At 44.0% G+C, this 21014-nt stretch overlaps 1 protein-coding gene across 1 annotated transcript in view; it reads right to left on the bottom strand.

Moving 5' to 3' along the window:
* LOC126235662 (probable multidrug resistance-associated protein lethal(2)03659) overlaps positions 1 to 20696 on the bottom strand; it is a 338456-nt gene extending 317760 nt beyond the window's left edge. The window contains exon 1 of the mRNA XM_049944383.1: positions 20529 to 20696. Within this exon, the coding sequence (XP_049800340.1) occupies positions 20529 to 20602 (74 nt within the window). The 5' untranslated portion in view covers positions 20603 to 20696. The remainder of the gene's footprint in view (positions 1 to 20528) is intronic.
* Positions 20697 to 21014: the final 318 nt, after the last annotated feature.

The following is a 21014-nucleotide window of genomic DNA, read 5'->3' as shown; positions in this document are numbered from 1 at the left end:
GCGGATAGCCTCTCGGAGCTTTCAACGTCATCCACTAGATCATTTATACAGTACACATTGTGAGCAGCAATGGTCCTATAACACTTCCTTAGGGCACGCCAAAAATTATTTTTACAACTGAAGGTTTTTCTCCATTAAAACTTGCATCTCGTATTCTCTTTACCGCGAACTCTTCAGTCCAGATGCAAATCTTGCCCCTAATTCGGGACATTCGCATTCTGATCATTTGTCGGAACTCTGTGGAATGCCTTCTGGAAATAGAGTAACACTGCATAGATGTGGGCGCCGGTATCTACTGCTTTCTGGGTCTCGTGGACGAACAGTGCGAAGTGACAAAAGGGAGCCGACGACGCTGGGTTCACAGACTTACTTCAAACTTTTTACACATTTAGTGGGCCACTAAAACAACATAACGTGCAAGTTGAAGGGTCCACTACTCTGGCAATTCCGAGGAAATCACGAGAGATGTTTTACGCGTCTGTTACGTAACTCACGTACGTGTGTGTAGGTACCGCACGCTAGAGTTCACTCCACTGCTGCCGCCGAAGACGACGTGGGCGCGGAGGCATCCACCGGTGTGCCTGGGCCCGTGTCCCCATCGGCCAATACGGACGCTGAACTAAGTCACGGACGTATCGTAGCTGAAGCTACACCACGAGTCACTAAGTCATCTCCTGAAGACAAAGCGGACGCCACGCCGGTGCCCTCATCCGAGGCGTGGCACGAGCAGGAGGTGGAGGAGGAGGGCCCGTCACAGGAGCCTGCGCCGTCGGCGCTGATCCGCAAATCGTACTCTCGCCAGACCGCCCCGGGGGCGAGCGGCATAGCGTTCCACTGCAACACCCACGCCCTTGCGCTGACGACAGACTGGACCAGCCTCCATTAGTCCTTCACCGGGCCTACCGGATAGCAACAATCGACACCGACGACATTCGTTCCACGGTGAAAATCCGCCTGATGTAGGAGATGTTCTGAGCCTTTGATAATGATTTCGCTCTCCTTCAGGATCAATGTCTAAGCTCCTTCAGGCATCGACCAGCGACATGAACAGGCCCAGTTTTACTCACAGGAAATCACCCCGCTGTTTTTAGGGCGACGCGACCACTGTCTACTACGAGGTGAGTCTAACTGCGTTCTGCACCCCGAAGATCAGGTTCCACGCTATACTGCATGTCAGGAACTACGTATAGTGGTGTGGGACCTCCTGCTTCACGATACCTGGCAAGTCCAACATGGCGACAAGTCTGGCCATACCCTTCTTACCAGTCATTCTGCAAGCCGTCTAGACGGGATCTATGTCTCACAGAATCTTAGATCTGTGATACAGTGTGCCGAACGCTGGCCACTGGTCATTTTCAACCATTGCGCTTACATCTGCACAGTCCTCCTTCCTCCCCAATCTGTATGGCGCAGCCATGCACCATGGCAACTAAATAATAGGCGTGTTTTTTAAGTAAGTACCGTTTTGCCACACCGCGCCCGTAGCGCTGCGGTGAACGTTCTGCGCATGCGCACTGGGTACCTACATCTGTTGTCTACGCACTGCCGCCACTGCAGTCTGATTCCTCCTTGTTTACGTTGTGTACTGGGTGTTTAACATGGTTCCGATAATCGTGAGTCCCGCCCACTGTGAAGTACGGGCTGTTATAAGATTTCTTAGTGCCAATGGCCTAAAAGCGATCGATATTCATCGTGACAGCTGTGCAGTTTACGGAGGAAACGTTATGAGTGATAGAATGGTAAGGAAGTGGGTGAGAGTATTTAAAGATGGCTGCACAAATGTGCATGATGAACAATGGAGTGGGCGTACTTCGGTCGTTAATGAATGTTTGGTGCAGAAAGTGGACAATAAGGTGAGAGAAAACAGACCCTTTACGATTTCCTCCTTGCGGGATGACTTTCCTAATGTTTCTCGTAGTGTTTTGTATGGCACTGTGACCGAGCACTTGAATAATGGAAAATTGTGCGCACGTTGGGTATCGAAAATGTTGACGGATGTGCACAAAACCAAACGTTTAGACAGTGCACTGACTTTCTTTGAGCGGTACCACAACGACGGTGGTGTTTTCGTAAGCCAAATTGTTACGGGCGAGCCGGCCGAAGTGGCCGTGCGGTTAAAGGCGCTGCCGTCTGGAACCGCAAGACCGCTACGGTCGCAGGTTCGAATCCTGCCTCGGGCATGGATGTTTGTGATGTCCTTAGCTTAGTTAGGTTTAACTAGTTCTAAGTTCTAGGGGACTAATGACCTCAGCAGTTGAGTCCCATAGTGCTCAGAGCCATTTTTTTGTTACGGGCGACGTAACATGGGTGGCCGACAGCACACCAGAATCAAAGCAAGAGTCCATGGAATGGCGACATTCAGATTCACCCAGAAAACTGAAGTTTAAGCAAACTATTTCTGCCCGGAAAATCATGTGCACAGTTTTTTCGGACAGAAAAGGAGTATTGCTTGTGGAATTTCTGTTTCGTAATGAGACAATCAATGCAGCAGCTTACTGTAAGACATTGCACAATCTGCGCCTTTCAATTCAGGACAACAGACGTGGCAAGTTGAGCAAGGGCATCGTTTTGCTGCAAGACAATGCCCATCCACATGTGGCGAATCAGACCAAAGATCTCATCATATCTTTTCGATGGGAAACTCTAGATCATCCTCCGTAAAGCCCCAATCTTGCGCCCAATGACTACCATCTGTTCCTGCACTTGAAGAAACATCTGGGCGGTCAGCGTCTTCAAGACGATGACGAAGTCAAAACAGTGGTGGTGCAATGGCTAACAAGTCAGGCGGCATACTTCTGTGAGGAGGGTGTTCAAAATCAGGTACAACGTTATGACAAGTGCCTGAATATTGACGGAAATTATGTAGAAAAGTAGATTAAGGTACAGCCTTTCATGTAAAAATAAAATTATTGATATGTCTTAGCACGTCTTTTTTTAATTTTAAAACGGTACTTACTTAAAAAACACGCCTCGTACTTGTCACCTGTATGACGACTTGTCGCCAGCAAGTCACCGAGACACGGTCAGCCTTCGAATGACGCCTTCCCCACTACCGCTCGACACTGACTTGCTGGATGGACTGCGCCAAACCAGCGGCCAGGAGGACACTGGCGAGGTACGGGAAGTACAGTACTTGGCCGGGTGGCAGCGCAGCACTGTCGACTTCTCCTCGCACCATGTCTACAACGTCTACTATCCGGCACCTACGCACAGGTACATCAGTTACTTAACATATGCGTAAAACTTCTCTTGCGATTTTGTCGGAGTTGCCAGAGTAGCGCCCACTGTGTTGTCTTAATGACCGACTACATGTGTACAAAGTTTGAAGCAAATCTGTCGTCCCAATGTCGTGGCCTCCTCTTGCGAATTTCACACGATCGTTGCTTGCGGAAATCGTGTCGACTCCTACAGAACAGATTTTTGATACCCAGAAAGTTCATAGTACGCGAGTGAAAAAATTCAAGTCTGACGTCAGCGGTACACGCCTATAGTGTATTCGACGACTCTTCTTGAAAACGGGAACGACTTATTCATTTTTATAACCACTAGAATCGCTTCGTTCTTCCAGAGATCTACGGTAGACTGCTGCTACAAGAGGAGCCAGTTCTTCCTGTATAGAACTGTATAGGTGTCTCACCAAGCTCATTCGGTTTCCTCCGTTGAGTGCTTCTGGTCGCTTTCCTATCAAGCGCTCAAGTATTTTCGATATTTGTCATTTTGCTGTTCGTGCGACGATTGAAAAGTAGACATTATTTAGGAGAAAGGAATTTATTGTTTTGGTCTTTCCTCTTATCATCCATAGTTCTGATGGCACTTTGGTACAGTGTGCCTGGACAGATAGCTTTGATTGGTTTACTTATTTAATGTGAGATCAACATTTCTTAGGATTTCGTTTGAACGCTTCAGACACTTACATCATTACACTAAATTTCGTCTCATTCAGATTTTGTTTGTAAGTGCGGCTCTGACCACGTTCAAATCTACAGTGAAGCTCCCTTTGCATCGGAGCAGGTTTCTAACACGGATGTCGAACCACGGCGAATGTTTCCCATACCTCACAAATTTGCGTGGCACATACATGTCTAAGGCGTAGTGTAAATTGTTCTTGAACTTTGTCCATTTATACTCAAGTTTTCAGTCTCTGAGATGAATGTTTAAGGTTAATTGCTCAGATACTCTAAAATGTTTCCTAGTGCATTTACTAAAGAGAAGTATCTTTCTAACTTTCGTTTCATTTCCCTTGAAGTCAGTGATGCTATAAAGACCTTACGAACACAGGATACCCTGCTCTGCGTTATCAGAGTGAAAAAGTTTGGTTTTATTTGTAGCCCGGAGGTCTAATAAATTACCCTTGAGAGTGTACTACTATTTTAGCAGCTGCTCAACGTAATTTTAGGATAAGGCATTTAGAATAACCACAGTCTGCACCTGACAAGCATATAGCTAGTGAGCATATGCGAAGAAGGGTGGTGTGAATTCACTGGTTTGTTCGGCTGGCGAGATTGCACGCAATAAAATGCTGAAAAATCCTAGCTGACGGATTCTCAACGAAAGACGACGTGTTTCCCACTTAGAAAACTCCAATTCCAGGGCGGAAGCAACAAATATGTTTCAAATTCCCGTCTCTTGATCACGTAGACATCGTTAATACAAAATTACGTTAATTATAGCTGGTACAGTTAGGCAGAAGAAATCATTCTTCTCGTGTTCGTACCTAGATAGAAAGGTATAAACTTTATTATACGGTTATGGTACAAGGAAAGTACCTTTTTCACATACACCTTACACTGATTCGCGGGGTATAGACGTTGATTTGTTCAAGGAACTGAAGCCCGATGGGAAATTTTCCAGCCTCAAGTAAATCGACTTCTTGTGTCACGAATTCGACTGCTTGGAGAACTTAAAATGCTAGTATCATTCCCGGGATACAAAATTTGGCCTTACTGACAATTTATGAGACGAGACAATGAAGATTATTCGGAAGACCAGTCACTTTCTAGAATTTTTCTTGTTTGCAGAGTACGGGGTTCACATACCTGTTCCGCACTTTCGCACAGACGCTCCTTATTTCATCTGCGCTGACAGATCCAACTGAACACTGAACGACCACGTGGGATGTGCTTTTACTGTACTCAATCAGGAGAGCACATAAAGTGGCAGTTACCATAAGACACTTTATTTTTTACAGTGAAATCACTTTTGAGGCACTGAGTTATGGGCAAAACTCCAAACACGATTTTGATAATCACTGATTCTATTTTTGTATTGGAGTCAATAACATAAAACTGAAGAGTATCTTTCAATACTTATGCCGTTAATGTAATACTGCGGTATGTCCAATCCAACAGTCAAGAGAAACTCATAAAAATAACTACAGTGTCAAATACAAAGACGAAGATGTACTTTACTTGCGACAGTAACAGTATCAACAGGAATACTTTTAATTATAAAATTAGCACACACAAAATTTTATAATAAATTTAATCTTACATCAGAAGCCTTTGTAAGAAGATAGACAAATATCAGGGCAGTTTAAAGACAGTAGTTGACGACAAGGTTCCTTTGAAACCTAGGTTACATAAAACCAACTATGTCAGATACAGCACCTCTAGCTTATTAAGAATGACACTAAACCGTGGTCATTTTCGAAGTTATGTATATCGCAACGGACTCTTCCGACAAGGGGAAGATCTCGGACACGGCAGATCGCTTCGGCTCACATTTAGCAGGTAGCTTCCATGCAACCTAAAACGAAAGACTGTAAGATATTTTGGGTCAACACCCTTCCGGTTTTGAGAAAACCACCGCTAAAGTTCATGACGCGCAAACAATTCAGAATTAACAGGGTCGATAGAGACAGTATTCTTAGTGTGTATTTTGCGTCAATGTGCATACAAAAGATGATTGTAGGATCAAGGGAGCGAATACTGTAAACGAACGTTTTCTCACTCAGTTACGTTTACGAAAGTGTAACATTAGCTGCTTGTTTAATAGGGGTGAAATCACCAGCACTATGACGGAAAACAAATAACTACGGTTTAACATATCAATGAGAGAGAGGTTATCTGAGTCGGTGCACAAATTTGGATTAATCATGGATGGAATAAGAATTAGGCCATAGCTCTTACCAAGAAATCGCGCTGGTATTATTTGTAACTGATACAAGAAGACCAATGAAAACCTAAAGCTGAATGGCAGAAATGTATTTGAAACTAGCTTGCATCCTCGCGGCCAACGACCACGCTGTCTCAGACAGATGGGCTGCAGCTGCATTGCATCCCAGTTCTAAATTTTTTTTCTCATCAGTCTTCGACTAGACGGTGTGAAGTGCCACGACTTTCTCTCATGTGATAATCTCTTTATCTCTCAGTGGCAATTAGCTACAATATCCTCAGTTATCTACTCCATGTATTCAGATGAATCTTCCCTATAATTAAAATTCTTATTATTTATCGTATGGAATACATTAAGGAGTTTTAAATCACAAGAATAACCACACATACACTCCTGGAAATGGAAAAAAGAACACATTGACACCGGTGTGTCAGACCCACCATACTTGCTCCGGACACTGCGGGAGGGCTGTACAAGCAATGATCACACGCACGGCACAGCGGACACACCAGGAACCGCGGTGTTGGCCGTCGAATGGCGCTAGCTGCGCAGCATTTGTGCACCGCCGCCGTCAGTGTCAGCCAGTTTGCCGTGGCATACGGAGCTCCATCGCAGTCTTTAACACTGGTAGCATGCCGCGACAGCGTGGACGTGAACCGTATGTGCAGTTGACGGACTTTGAGCGAGGGCGTATAGTGGGCATGCGGGAGGCCGGGTGGACGTACCGCCGAATTGCTCAACACGTGGGGCGTGAGGTCTCCACAGTACATCGATGTTGTCGCCAGTGGTCGGCGGAAGATGCACGTGCCCGTCGACCGGGGACCGGACCGCAGCGACGCACGGATGCACGCCAAGACCGTAGGATCCTACGCAGTGCCGTAGGGGACCGCACCGCCACTTCCCAGCAAATTAGGGACACTGTTGCTCCTGGGGTATCGGCGAGGACCATTCTCAACCGTCTCCATGAAGCTGGGCTACGGTCCCGCACACCGTTAGGCCGTCTTCCGCTCACGCCCCAACATCGTGCAGCCCGCCTCCAGTGGTGTCGCGACAGGCGTGAATGGAGGGACGAATGGAGACGTGTCGTCTTCAGCGATGAGAGTCGCTTCTGCCTTGGTGCCAATGATGGTCGTATGCGTGTTTGGCGCCGTGCAGGTGAGCGCCACAATCAGGACTGCATACGGCCGAGGTACACAGGGCCAACACCCGGCATCATGGTGTGGGGAGCGATCTCCTACACTGGCCGTACACCACTGGTGATCGTCGAGGGGACACTGAATAGTGCACGGTACATCCAAACCGTCATCGAACCCATCGTTCTACCATTCCTAGACCGGCAAGGGAACTTGCTGTTCCAACAGGACAATGCACGTCCGCATGTATCCCGTGCCACCCAACGTGCTCTAGAAGGTGTAAGTCAACTACCCTGGCCAGCAACATCTCCGGATCTGTCCCCCATTGAGCATGTTTGGGACTGGATGAAGCGTCGTCTCACGCGGTCTGCACGTCCAGCACGAACGCTGGTCCAACTGAGGCGCCAGGTGGAAATGGCATGGCAAGCCATTCCACAGGACTACATCCAGCATCTCTACGATCGTCTCCATGGGAGAATAGCAGCCTGCATTGCTGCGAAAGGTGGATATACACTGTACTAGTGCCGACATTGTGCATGCTCTGTTGCCTGTGTCTATGTGCCTGTGGTTCTGTCAGTGTGATCATGTGATGTATCTGACCCCAGGAATGTGTCAATAAAGTTTCCCCTTCCTGGGACAATGAATTCACGGTGTTCTTATTTCAATTTCCAGGAGTGTATACACAGGGCAGAAAATGCCACGTTTTCGAAACCTCTGTAATTGTTTTCCATTACGAAGAAAAATTTGGCTCAGACGCGCCCGAACCTTAGTCTGCAATGGTGCAAAATCGTGGCGTTCTCCGACTTCAGCGTTGGGCATCCAAACCTAGGAGGTTTCGATGGCGGTTGCCTACCCTCAGGCGCTACAGCAGCCACGAGACACCATGCAGCGCGGACAAGTACATTTTAGACGTGCTCAACAAAGGAACGTCGGTGGCATCGAGAGTTTTGCCACACTGGGGGTCTTGGAAGGACCTTTTCCCTTTTTACGCACATGTCAACGTTGCACTCCTCTGTATTCACACTACAGGAGGGCGTGAAAAGTGAGGGCTGAAAACGCTCACACCCTTTACTCAAATTTCGTCGTATCATTTTGAGCGATCGCTAGTCCTTCCACCCTATATACCAGAGCAAAAATTACGACCACACTTCTCCAAAGGGATCAGATCACGTTCAGTGAGGTTACAGCCCCACAATGCCCTCTGAGTAGGACTGAATCGTCAGAGGGCTGTGAGCAGCGTCGAACATGGTCAAGAATATCGTCCTGTTGCTCGTAGCACTGCGAACTGTTACTTCGACCACGAAATATGTGAGAAGCAACGCACCAAGGGAAGAGGTCGTTTCATCGACGCCCTTCATGCCACCATCTTAGGGTTTTTCGTGTCTGTTCCAAGCGGCAGTGTATCTGAAATGTTTTCTTCGGCTACCCATAAGACAATGACGTGATTTCAGCGCTGGGTGTCGCGGTTCTTAGCCCATTAAGTACCAGTGTCCTATTTTGAGGACAGAGCACATATTTATGTATAAATACACAATAAATTATTAATTTGCAACTATTACTGTTCTATGTCATTTGTTGATGCTTTTTATAACAAATGTATGCTTACAGGAAATTGAATGCAATAAATCCTACCATTAATTGATTATTGAATACTAAGGCACACTTTTCATGATCACAGGTATTTACTTTATCAACAATTTAGTAATACTTGAAATATGTGGCAAAGATCTTTTTTGATTATTTGTAGTCAACAATGTGTCTTTTAAACTACGTGCATTGTTAGCTCAATTGGAGTTATATTCATTGTTTTCCATTGTTATAAAATTTGGTGTACTCGAAATAGGACAATGGGACTTGGTGTTATCATTTCAGTTATTTGTATTGCTACACGTTTGAATATGAAACTCTGCTACTGCTGATGTATTTTCTTTTTAGAACATGGTAATTTTACCAGATTTTGTTGCTGAGGTAAGTAACGACCCCTCGTTTATGTTACCCATTAGTAAATAATACAGTTCCAGATGGACAGAGGTATTTACACATTCCCTTTTCTGTAGTTTGTGCTAATGCATTATTCTTTCATTTCACTTTATTTTATTTCAGTTCATTTTATATAGATTATAATGGCCTTCAGACGAGATAGATACCTCACTAACGAAGAAATAGAAGAAATAATAAACAGGGACGCGTCCTATAATGCGGTGCCAGATGATCAGGACCATATTGATATCACCGTATGTTCTCCTGAAGTATACTGTATGACCAACGAAGAAGAAGGTCCAGATGACGTTACTGGAACCGAGTAGTCCTAAACATGCTGGACTGCATTGAAAAACCCGAGAATCATTGTGTATACCTTGACAATTTCTTCACTAGTAGAGATCTTCTGATTCATCTGAGAAATTCGGGTTTTCGAGCAACTGGGACTGTCAGAGAGAATCGAGTTGGTGACTGTCCACTACTGAGCAGCAACGAACTGAAAAGTTCGAGAAAACTATGACTACCAGTTCGACAGGAATGGCGAAGTCTTATTTGTTCGATGGCACGACAACAGATGCTTTACAATTGGTACAAATTTTGAGAAAGTTGAACCTGTGGGAGCAGCTATGTGGTACAGTAGACAAGCAAGTAAGAAGACACAAGTGCAACAACCTGCCGTTTTGAAGTCGTATAACGCGTACATGGGGAGGTGTTGACCACCATGACTGGTTAGTTGGAAAATATGCGACGGTAATTAGAGGGAGGAAATGGTACTGGGTCCTATTTACACGTATTCTGGAAATTGCCCTCGTAAAGCCTGGCTCTTCTACGGACTAGTAGATGGGAAAAATGTACTGGATTTACTGGATTTCAGACGTGCTGTTACAGTTACATACCTGAAATTGGACACTGGAAGACCGAATATTGGACGTCCAATGGAATAGCCATCAAGTCAGTTGAGAGTGATACAAGACATCAGGTTTGATGGAATTGGTCATATGATTGACAAAAGAAGCACGCAAAGAATATGTGTAAGAGGTAAATGCAATGGGAAGCCAAAAACATATTGTGTTAAATGCCGTGTAACACTGTGCATGAACTGTTCTGTACCATTTAACAAGAAATAAATAGTTAAGACTTGAATACAGTTTAGTGTGCTATACGATACTGTTAGATCCCAGCGTCCTATTTTGAGGACGGCCATTATATCAGCCTGTATAAATATTCTTTGGCTATTTTTGTACATATTGTGGTTCATACAGTATGTACATTATAATTAAGGAATAAAAAATTCAATTTAAAAAAAATTAATTTGGCACTTAACGGGTTAAGCCTCATTGCAGAGGCGTCGAAATAAGGTGTGAAACGTGGTTAACAGTGGGTGTAAGGACCACCTCATCGTGTGACGCGTCCACGATCGCTCTGAGCAGAAATGTGTTGAAATCTGGTGCCGATGTGACACCGTCAGCCCGTCTTAGAGCTCACATGGACTGAGATGCTGCCTTTTTTTTCGCATGTGTCGACACCTTGTTGTTTGAAGCGCCGCTGAGCCAGAGGGTGACGTTGCAGGCCGCAACTTCTTCGTGGCGCCACTTTTTTTCACCATTACAGAGAAATATTGCAAGCATCTTTGGGCCAAATTTCAGAATTATGCGTCGCAATGGGAGACGTAACTGGGTTTCGAAAAAGTGACAATTTCTTTGCGCAGTATATATGTACGGCTGTTCTTGTGATTTAAATACTCTTAATGTATGCCATGCGCCGGCCGCTGTGGTCGAGCGGTTCTAGGCGCTTCAGTCCAGAACCGCGCTGCTGCTACGTCGCAGGTTCGAATCCTGCCTCGGGCATGGATGTGTGTGATGTCCTTAGGTTAGTTAGGTTTAAGTAGTTCTAAGTCTAGGGGACTGATGACCTCAGATGTAAGTCCCAAATTGCTTGGAGCCATTTTAACCATTTTTGTATGCCATGCCATGAATATTATTAATTATTATAGGAAAGACTGATTTTAATATGTAGAACAAATAACTGAGGACACTGTATGTAATTACGGAGTTTGCGCAGTTTACAAAGGTATTTGTACGACTACATATGAACATTTCAACAGAGCTCTCCAGCACATTATAGCAATGGCAACAGTTCTGAGGTCATAAACGGAGGTGTCTGCACATCTTCCATAGCCCGTCTGGATGCTGTTCAAGATAGACCAAATTGTCCGAGGCTGGTCAAATCCTGGGGTTTTTCCAGGATACGGGGAAGTTACAGGCAGTGTGGATGACAGTAATGTTGGCAACAGCGTTCCCATTCGTCGAAGGCATTGAATTCATTTTCGGTACGAATCCTGCTATGATATGAGTCGGACTTCTTGATCTTAACTTTTTTCGCTCCACAGGAATACGTCGCTCAGTATTGGAAGATTGGTGGAATCAACCATCTTCTGGTATTCGCGCAGTACCACGCTCTTCCGTCTGATATCAGGAAGATATTTAGTCAGTGTGTGGGAATAGATCGTATGGCTCCGATAACAGTGCGCATGGTTTCATTAATCAGTATATCTGTCTTTTTAATATATGGACTATTAAGTCAGACGGACATACAGTACTCCACCTTTTAGTATACCAGTCTTCCCAACTAGTTCCACAGAAGACAAGGAGAACGTTATGTCTTCTTTTGGGCTTAGCAGATATTCGTGTCAAGTGCTCCTTAAAAGAAAGTGCGGCGTCTGCCGCGATCCTAAGGTATTTTGGATGCATGTTTTGACGAAGTTTTTCTCCCTCAAAATTGACATAATGGACTTTGTATGGCAGTCTACTGAGTGCATGAAAAATGTAACTTCTGTTTTATTTGAGTTAGGTTGTAACTTCCAACTACGGGCGTACTGGCTTAAGACATCTAGTTCAAAAGTTTGGATTTCTTCAGTTGCTCCGAAGGTCTTGTGTTGGGTAGCTATTGCCCAGTCACAAGGGACACTTCGAGGAAAATGATTGTGTAAAGCCGAGAAGCAGAGGGAGCGATATGATCTCAAAGATGTCCTGGCTGTAACGAAGTCATCACGAGATATGGACTCACACGGTTCTTTTCAGAACCGTCCAGCCATAAACTTAACTCTTGTTTTTAAACTCGACGGTTCCTATAGTACCTTAAAAGTTATTCCCAAATGTCTTAACACACGTTCTGTCATCCTGTTACCGTTTTCCTCACATTCATTTCCTGGTCGATTGTGCGGAGGTCTCCTCATTTCTTAAACGTGTGTCCACTCAGTTTTCAGCATCCGTCTGTAACACATCTCAAACCATTAGTTTCTTTCGTTGTCCAGGCTTCCTGTACCCCAGTTACAGACTCTGTAATCTTATATAGACTGTAGGCCGTTTAACATTTGACCTTGGATCGTGAAGGCTACGCTGGACAGAACAGACATTATGCTAATAACAAAGCAGGTTCTTGTTGGCAGCGAGTAACTTACGCATAAAACTTATTGTTCGGAATAACATCGGAGTAATAACAAGTTATCCTTGTAACACACGTGTCGGAAGATAAGAGATGTGTAAATTCTGTGTTGTAGTCTCCTGTGGAATGGCGCGCAAAACCTGGCTGTCGGTCATTGCAGAGATTTGTGTCATAAGCTTACACCCAGTCGCGAATGTATGGAGTGCTGGCTTCAGTACAGCCTTCGATACTATCGGGGACACGGGAATAACACAGCCAAATTTTCCTGTCTGTGGTATAGCAGATGTAATGGTTTCGCGTCCGAAAAATCGATTTTTCAAGTTATATTTTCTTAATGTACAGAGTTTAGTCTGTGTTGTGTGAGAATTGTATCGTGATAATAGCTTTAGAAATTCCTTTAAAATATTCAACTGTTTAAATTGTGCACTGGCAACCACTTTCACCTTTTCCGACATTTGGAAACTGATAACTTCAGCAGAACTGTTGTGAGTGTAATTGATGAATGCAATTAACCTGAATTTCAGGTTTCTTGCAGACACTGATTTTCCGAGGAAGTGCCTTCATCGAAAGACACAGAAAGCAAATCAAAGCCTCAGTAATTTAATTTAGGTTATACTCCCAAAAAGGACAATTTTTTGCATTTGAAGTACTCAAAATAGGTGTCTATGACGCAGTTTTACGGTTTAATGATGGAAATGATGACCGAATTGAAGTGCTGAAGAGAGCTGGGTGTGCTTACAACAAAGGCATTTTACACCATCGATGACGGCAGGGTCAAGAAAGCTGAAAGATCATTGTCTTTCCTACAAATACAGGCCAGGGAGATTCGAAGGGGGGAGAAGAGAAGCCTGGAGAATGAAGAGTATGGAGGATCTTAAAATTGAGGTAAGTTTATTACTCGTAGAAGTATGAAAAGAAAATCTTTCAACCCCATTTTGTCGGTTTTGCATCTTTTGCATTATCAGCAGCCTTTTCTCAAAAAGCATATGCGCCAATGCTGTGAAATTTTCAGCAGCTGTTTGAAACATGTTGTTGTCTCATTGGGACTGAAAAATACGAGACTCTGCTTTACATTCTGATTTTTTGGGATTGTATGTAGAAAAAAAGCTTAATTTTGGATGTGCAAAGTTCAAAACTCTGTTAATAATACAATTAGCACTATAAATTAAGAGTGTATTCAGTGGTCTTATAACCTGCTTCGGACACTTCAATAAAATTTTCAAAATTCATTGCATGATTAGAATTTGAGTTATGGCTTTTTATAAAAAAGACAATAAGAGAACTAAAAATTCAAATTTCTGGCAAAATATTAATCCTACCTCCTTTATTATATTTTTGGTTCAAATGGCTCTGAGCACTATGGGACTTAACATCTGAGGTCATCAGTCCCCTAGAACTTAGAACTACTTAAACCCAACTAATCTAAAGACAGCACACACACCCATGCCCGACGCAGGATTCGAAACTGCGACAGTAGTGGTCGCGCTGTTCCAGACTGAAGCGCCTAGAACCGCTCGGCCACACCGGCCGGCTATTATATTTTTTCCGTTGAAATACGAGGTCTGTTCTAAAATTCCGGAACTTTATCCACAAGTTTTTTTCTGCGCTTACCTTCTACTTATTGCTCATGGTCTCCTTCGAAGTACTCTCCTCCACAATTGATACACCGCTGCAAACGCCGTTTCCACTTCCGGAAGCAGTCTTGGTACGCGTCTTGCTCGATCGCGCGAAGCGCCGTTTGCGAATGTCCGTTTATCTCTTCCATCGTTGCAACTCTTCGTTCTTTCAACGAGGTTTTCAACTATGGAAATAAAATCAGGTCCACAGGGGCCAGACCAGGAGACTACGGGGATGAGGCAGCGCAGTGATTTCGTTTCTTGTGCGATAGTCACGCATCAACAGGCATGGATGTGCGGAAACTTACGGCAGTTACACATTAAACACAGGCTCGTGCAGGGACACCCACCGTGTTTCGCTCCAACACATTACTGGCGCGAAATTGCGAATGTCCCGGAATTTTTTGAACAGATCTCTTACAACTCTTTTTCATTACATATGCAAAATTTTAGATCTGTACATTAATAAATACGGCTGCAATGTTTTTTGAGATAATTTTTTACATTTTCGGTGACATCCCCTTCCCCCCCCCCCCCCCCCTTAATGACGATGCGATCTTTCGTTATAGCTGATGTGTGCAATGATGACAGTACAAAGTTTTATGAATGTGTCAATGCGAGAGAGCGAAGCTTGGTTCCGAAACCACTGAATCGGAAGTTATAAGCGTACATCAGAAAACTTCTCATTCCCCATTTGTCTGCCGCTGATGCTAAGAATACAAATAAGTGCATTAATGGACCAATTTTAGTTATTTTTAGGGTCAGTTCTGAGCGATGTACCAACTGACCCCTCTAAACTCCATCTGGACTCGAGAATCGGAATGCAACCGCTAAAGAAATGAACAGATCGATGAGTAGCGTCGTATCAGGATTTTAAAAATAGTGGATGTACGCTAAGGAATATGAAGCAAACGAATATTGATGTAACTGAATTATGGGCAGCAAGCAACGCTCAATTCTGAAGTAAATCGGAAGGCATCCTTAGTTTGACAGGAATGTAAATGTATTATCTGCTGCAATGACTGCGAGACAAATCAGCGGTGTGGAATTGGACCAAGTAGTATATAAAACTATCCACAACTAGAACTAACTGTACATCTCATCATATATTTATGCTTCAAGAAAATGATGGCTTGTAGCTTTTCATCGCATTTCTAAATAACACAGACAGTGCGATATCGTACCCACTAAAGAATGATTTGCACTAGCCTTCTACACACCGTGTCCTTAACGGATATGCTACACTTTCCCAAAATTCTTCCAATAAAATTAAGTTGGAATATTGGAAATGAGGAAAGCCGTTAGGATTACATGGTATTATTGACCTAAAGGGATATCTAGACGAAGAATAGGAGCTGGGGGAAAAGGACCTCAGAGGGCATTCCAGTCTTTGCAATGCTAGGTGACTGACGATCACGAGGCACTTGACTTACCAGTGATCTTATTTAATTTTCCTTTCCTATTGTCAGTCTTCCTCTTCTCATATCTAGAAAAAAGTAGAAGTATCAGGGGGTGTTGTCACGCTGAAGCCAGTTTGAGGATATAAAGGGTATTCAGATGAGAGAGAAAAGAGTGAATGATTTTGGAGAATACAGAGGAGACCAGAAAAAATGTAGACAATGTTTGACAGTAAATATCTTTGGAACAAAATGACATATCGTTGCAATTTTGCGCAGTAGCGTAGTCCATTTTTTTTCTTTGTTTTCCCACAGTTGTTTTCCCACAACAGATCTTGGCCCGCATTGTTCAAATGGCTCTGAGCACTATGGGACTCAACTGCTGAGGTCATTAGTCCCCTAGAACTTAGAACTAGTTAAACCTAACTAACCTAAGGACATCACAAACATCCATGCCCGAGGCAGGATTCGAACCTGCGACCGTAGCGGTCTTGCGGTTCCAGACTGCAGCGCCTTTAACCGCACGGCCACTTCGGCCGGCGGCCCGCATTGTCCAGCAGATCACAGTGCAGCAATGAATGAAGTAAGCTTGTTGTGTGAGCAACGCAAAACCGTACAGAAATGGTACTGGAAGTACGAAAACATGATGGAGGTACAACGGCAATGGTGTAACTTGTACAAAATTCAGGTACCAACATGTACAACAATTTATCGTAATTGGGATAAATTCGAAGCCGACAGTACTGTTCGGGATGCGCATAAGGAAAGGTCTGGCCGATCAAAAACATCAAGGCCAGCATCCAGTGCAGCTGTTGCAACATTTCACTAGGTCACCTCAAAAATCTGTGATGCAGGGCTCACGCGAAAGCGGGGTAAGCTGAACAAACGTACGGCGAATTCTGAAGGCTGCAAAGTGGAAAATGTACATTCCGAAATAGCGGCACGCAGTAAACGAGGACGACCCGTATCGAAGGACGGAGTACCGCGAGTGGTTTGAAGGCATGCTTCGCACCGATGAACGGTTTGTAGGGATTGTTATTTGGCCTGAGGAGGTGCAGTTCAAACTGAACGGTGCTGTAAACCGCCGGAACTGCGTGTACTGGTCTCCAGAAAATCGTCACGTTCGCCTGGACAAACGTGTTAGCAGGAGTCCCCTGCGGGATGGGGGAGTCGCTATGTACGTAAACAACAGTGTTTCATTTGAGTCCATTGACGTATCACGACACTGCACTGAACAGATATTTGAAAGTTGTGCAGCATTAGTTGAATTTAGTGAAACTAAACTTCTAATTGTTGTTGTTTATAGGTACCCTAACTCCGACTTCAGAGCATTTTTGCTTAAGCTAGAGAGGGTTCTTGATTCACTTTGTAGGAAGTACCATAAATTAGTTACATGTGGTGACTTCAACATAAATTTTGTGTACGATGGTGCAAGAGAAAGGATTATGGTAGAGCTCCTAAATTCATATGATCTGATGCAGACTGTTTTTTCCAACTAGGGTGCAGGGGAACAGTAGCACAGCCATAGACAATATTTTTATTCATTCTTCATTACTAGATGGGCATTTTGTTAGTAAAAGCGTGAATGGCCTTTCAGACCATGATGCACAAATTTTAACACTAAAAGGCTTTTGTACTCAAACAAATGTCACATGTAATTACAGACTATGTAGGAAACTTAATGCAACAGCAATGGAGAGTTTTTTAAACCTTGTCGAGGAACAAGAGTGGCAGGATGTTTATAGAGCCGATAACATAGATGATAAATACAATGCTTTCCTTAACACATTTCTCATGCTCTTCGAGAGTACTAGCGGTAATAGGCAGCCCAGGTGGCTGACTAGTGGGATAAGAATATCGCTTAGAACAAAGCGGGAATTATATCACAATGTTAGAAGTAGTCACAATCAAACTGCAGCAGCCCATTACAAACAGTATTGTAAGGTGCTTACAAATTTTATTAGGAAGGCAAAGAGTATGTGGTGTGTAAATAGAATAGCTAATTCACAGGATAAAATTAAAACCATATGGTCAGTTTTGAAGAAAGTGTCTGGTCAGCAACAAAAGGTCGATGATATAAAGTCAGTTCGCAGTAGAAATATTTCTGTTACTGATAAATGAGATATATGTACAGTACTTAACAACCGTTTTCTGAGCATTGCTGATGAATCAAATAAAAATTTAGTTTCTACAGGAAATCATATAACTTTCTTGGCAAATGCCTTTCTGAGATTGACGTCTGAAATAGTCCTCTGTGATACAGACAAGAGGGAGATTGAGTCAATAATTAAATCACTGAAGACTAAGGACTCTCATGGCTATGATGGAGCGTCTAGCAGAATATTAAAGTACTGTGCTACACATGTTTCCCTGTATTTAGCCATATTCGTAATTTTTCCTTTAGGAATGGTCAGTTTCCTGAACGATTAAAGTACTCAGTAGTAAAGCTGCTTTATAAAAAGGGAGAAAGGGATAATGTAGTCAATTTTAGACCTATTTCTGTGCCGCTAGTGTTTGCTAAAGTTATTGAACAGGGTGTGTATGGAAGGATAATTCATCATTTTATATCACACGATTTGCTATCAAATGTACAATTCGGCTTTAGAAGTCGCTTAACAACTGAAGATGCTATATTCTCTTTTCTCTGTGAAGTACTGGATGGGTTAAACAAAAGTTTTCGAACGCTAGGCATATTTTTTTGATTTAACTAAGGCCTTTGATTGTGTTGATCACAAAATATGGCTCCAGAAGCTGGACCATTAAGGAATATGGGGAGTAGCTCACAGTTGGTTCACCTCTTACTGTAGCAACAGGCAGCAAAAGGTTATTATTCACAATGTTGAGAATGGCTGTAATGTGGGGTCTGAGTGGGGTACTGTCAAGGGGGAGGGTGCCCCAGGGATCAGTGTTGGGGCCACTCCTGTTCCTTATTTATATAAATGATACGTCCTCTAGTGTTATGGGTAACTCTAAAATATTTCTATTTGCTGATGGCACTAGCTTGGTAGTAAAGGATATGGTGTGCAACAATGGCTCGGTTTCAAATAGTGCAGTGCATGACCTAAGTTCATGGCTTGTAGAACATAAACTAACGGTAAATCACAGTAAGACTCAGTTTTTACAGTTTCTATCACACAATTCAACAAAACCTGACGTTTTAATTTCACAAAATAGGCATATGATTAGTGAAACTGAACAGTCCAAATCTCTAGGTGTTCAGGTAGATAGTAAACTGTAGTGGAAAGCCCACGTTCAGAATATTGTTCAAAGACTTAATGCTGCCATTTTTACTATTCGAACGGTATCTGAAGTGAGTGATGGTTCGACACGAAAATTATTCTACTTTGCTTATTTTCATTCGCTTATGTCGTACGGTATTATATTTTGGGGTAACTCTTCCCAATCTGAAACGATATTTTTGGCTCAGAAACGGGCGGTTCGGGCAATGAGTGGTGTAACTCGACGAAACACTTGTCGACCCCTGTTCACGAGTCTGGGTATTCTGACACTGGTCTCTCAATATATATATTCCTTATTGTCGTTTCTTCTTAACAATATTATCTTATTCCCAAGAATAAGCAGCTTTCACTCAGTTAATACTCGGCAGAAATCAAACCTGCATTTGGTTCGGACTTCGTTAACTCTTGTGCAGAAAGGAGTGCAATATATTGTTGCATCCATTTTCAACAACCACCACAAGAATTCAAAACCTTAGCAGTAATCCACGCACATTCAAATGGAAACTGAAGGTTCTGTCTAGGAGTCCTTGACAAAGTAAGCTGATTCTTGTTGTATTGTTGATTGCTTTCACTTAAACTTACGCATTGACATTTTCGGGTTCATAAACATTTTATTTTTATCTGTTATTAGTTTTATGTTATAATTTCATGTACTGACACGTTCCATGACCTTGGAGATTTGCTCTTGAATTTGTTCCTACGGAACTTGACTTGTAAACAAAAAAGAAAAAAACCACTTGCCGCCTCAGTCCAAATTCCCACTTGCCGCACTCTACCAAAGTAGCGCGTCACAGGAAGTCCCGCACGGGGTGAGGCGAGCAGTGGTCTTTACCGAATGATCGTATTAGCCTTCACGGCGCGTTTGTTCTTTAGGAGCAACTGTTTGCAGGAGACGAGATCTGTTGCACAGTATCGAAGAGGAAGACGTGCTTATAGGTGTTAAGGTACGCATTTCAGAGCTCATGTTTTCTGAGCTGTTTTGCTTCGAATGATCGCTCCTATCATATCCCATAATACTGACCATTCCTCCTGAGAGACCCTAAATGTTGTTGTTGTTGTTGTTGTCCTGAGACTGGTTTGATGCAGCTCTCCATGCTACTCTATCCCGTGCAAGCTTCTTCATCTCCCAGTACCTACTGTAACCTACATCCTTCTGAATCTGTTTAGTGTATTCATCTCTTGGTCTCCCTCTACGATTTTTACCCTCCACGCTGCCCTCCAAAGCTAAATTTGTGATCCCTTGATGCCTCAGAACATGTCCTACCAACCGATCCCTTCTTCTTGTCAAGTTGTGCCACAAACTCCTCCTCTCCCCAATTCTATTCAATACGCCCTCATTAGTTATGTGATCTACTCAAGTGGATGTAGATGACCTTTCTGCCTGTGCTCTTGTCTCCCTTATTACTCTGTGGTTGTCGGTGCCTACGTTTCTGTGCCTTTGTAGCAGCTTCCTTGTTTATAGTCTACCACAAAGGTACACAAAGTAATCTCACACCTCATTTGTAGAACACTGGAGAGGACACCCGAAACACACAAATGAAAAGGACTGACAGGCTGGCCAGTCACAAACGTGGAAACACTAAAATCTCGGCGCCTCTCGCTTACCACAGCAGCAGGATGGAGATGGGGCTGGCGGAGGCTCTGGGGTGCGGGTTCATCCTGCGGTTGGGGGTGCCCATGGCGCGCTGGTCGGAAATCACCGACTCGGACTCGAGGCTGGTGACCTCGTAGGCGACGGCCTCGTCGCTGAAGCCCACCGTGGGCCTGGGCCCCTGCTCCGCCTTCTCCGCTGCGCCCTCCATGTCGTCGTGCCGGCACCGCCTCTCCAGACTGGAGCGGCCGCGCGCTGCACTCACTATTAAGGCAGTCTTCCCGGTCCCCCCACTACGCCAACGAGGACATGTGAGTCCTGCGTGCGTTACGTATCACGCACGCTAGGGCGCCGACGAGACCTGCACCAGCGCTTCCTTCTGGTGCAGGCGGCAACCAGGAGCTCAGTCGCCGTGGCGCCGAGCTCAGAAGCGAGCTTTCCTGCCTACAGTGCCGAATGTGGCACACAGCAAGGCCAGTGGGGTAACCAATGAAGAACAG

This window comes from Schistocerca nitens, chromosome 2 (assembly GCF_023898315.1).
Source record: "Schistocerca nitens isolate TAMUIC-IGC-003100 chromosome 2, iqSchNite1.1, whole genome shotgun sequence".
Classification (NCBI taxonomy): Eukaryota; Metazoa; Arthropoda; class Insecta; order Orthoptera; family Acrididae; genus Schistocerca; species Schistocerca nitens.
The sequence above is the reverse complement of the archived record's forward strand: the minus strand, read 5'-3'. Positions and strand labels throughout refer to the sequence as shown.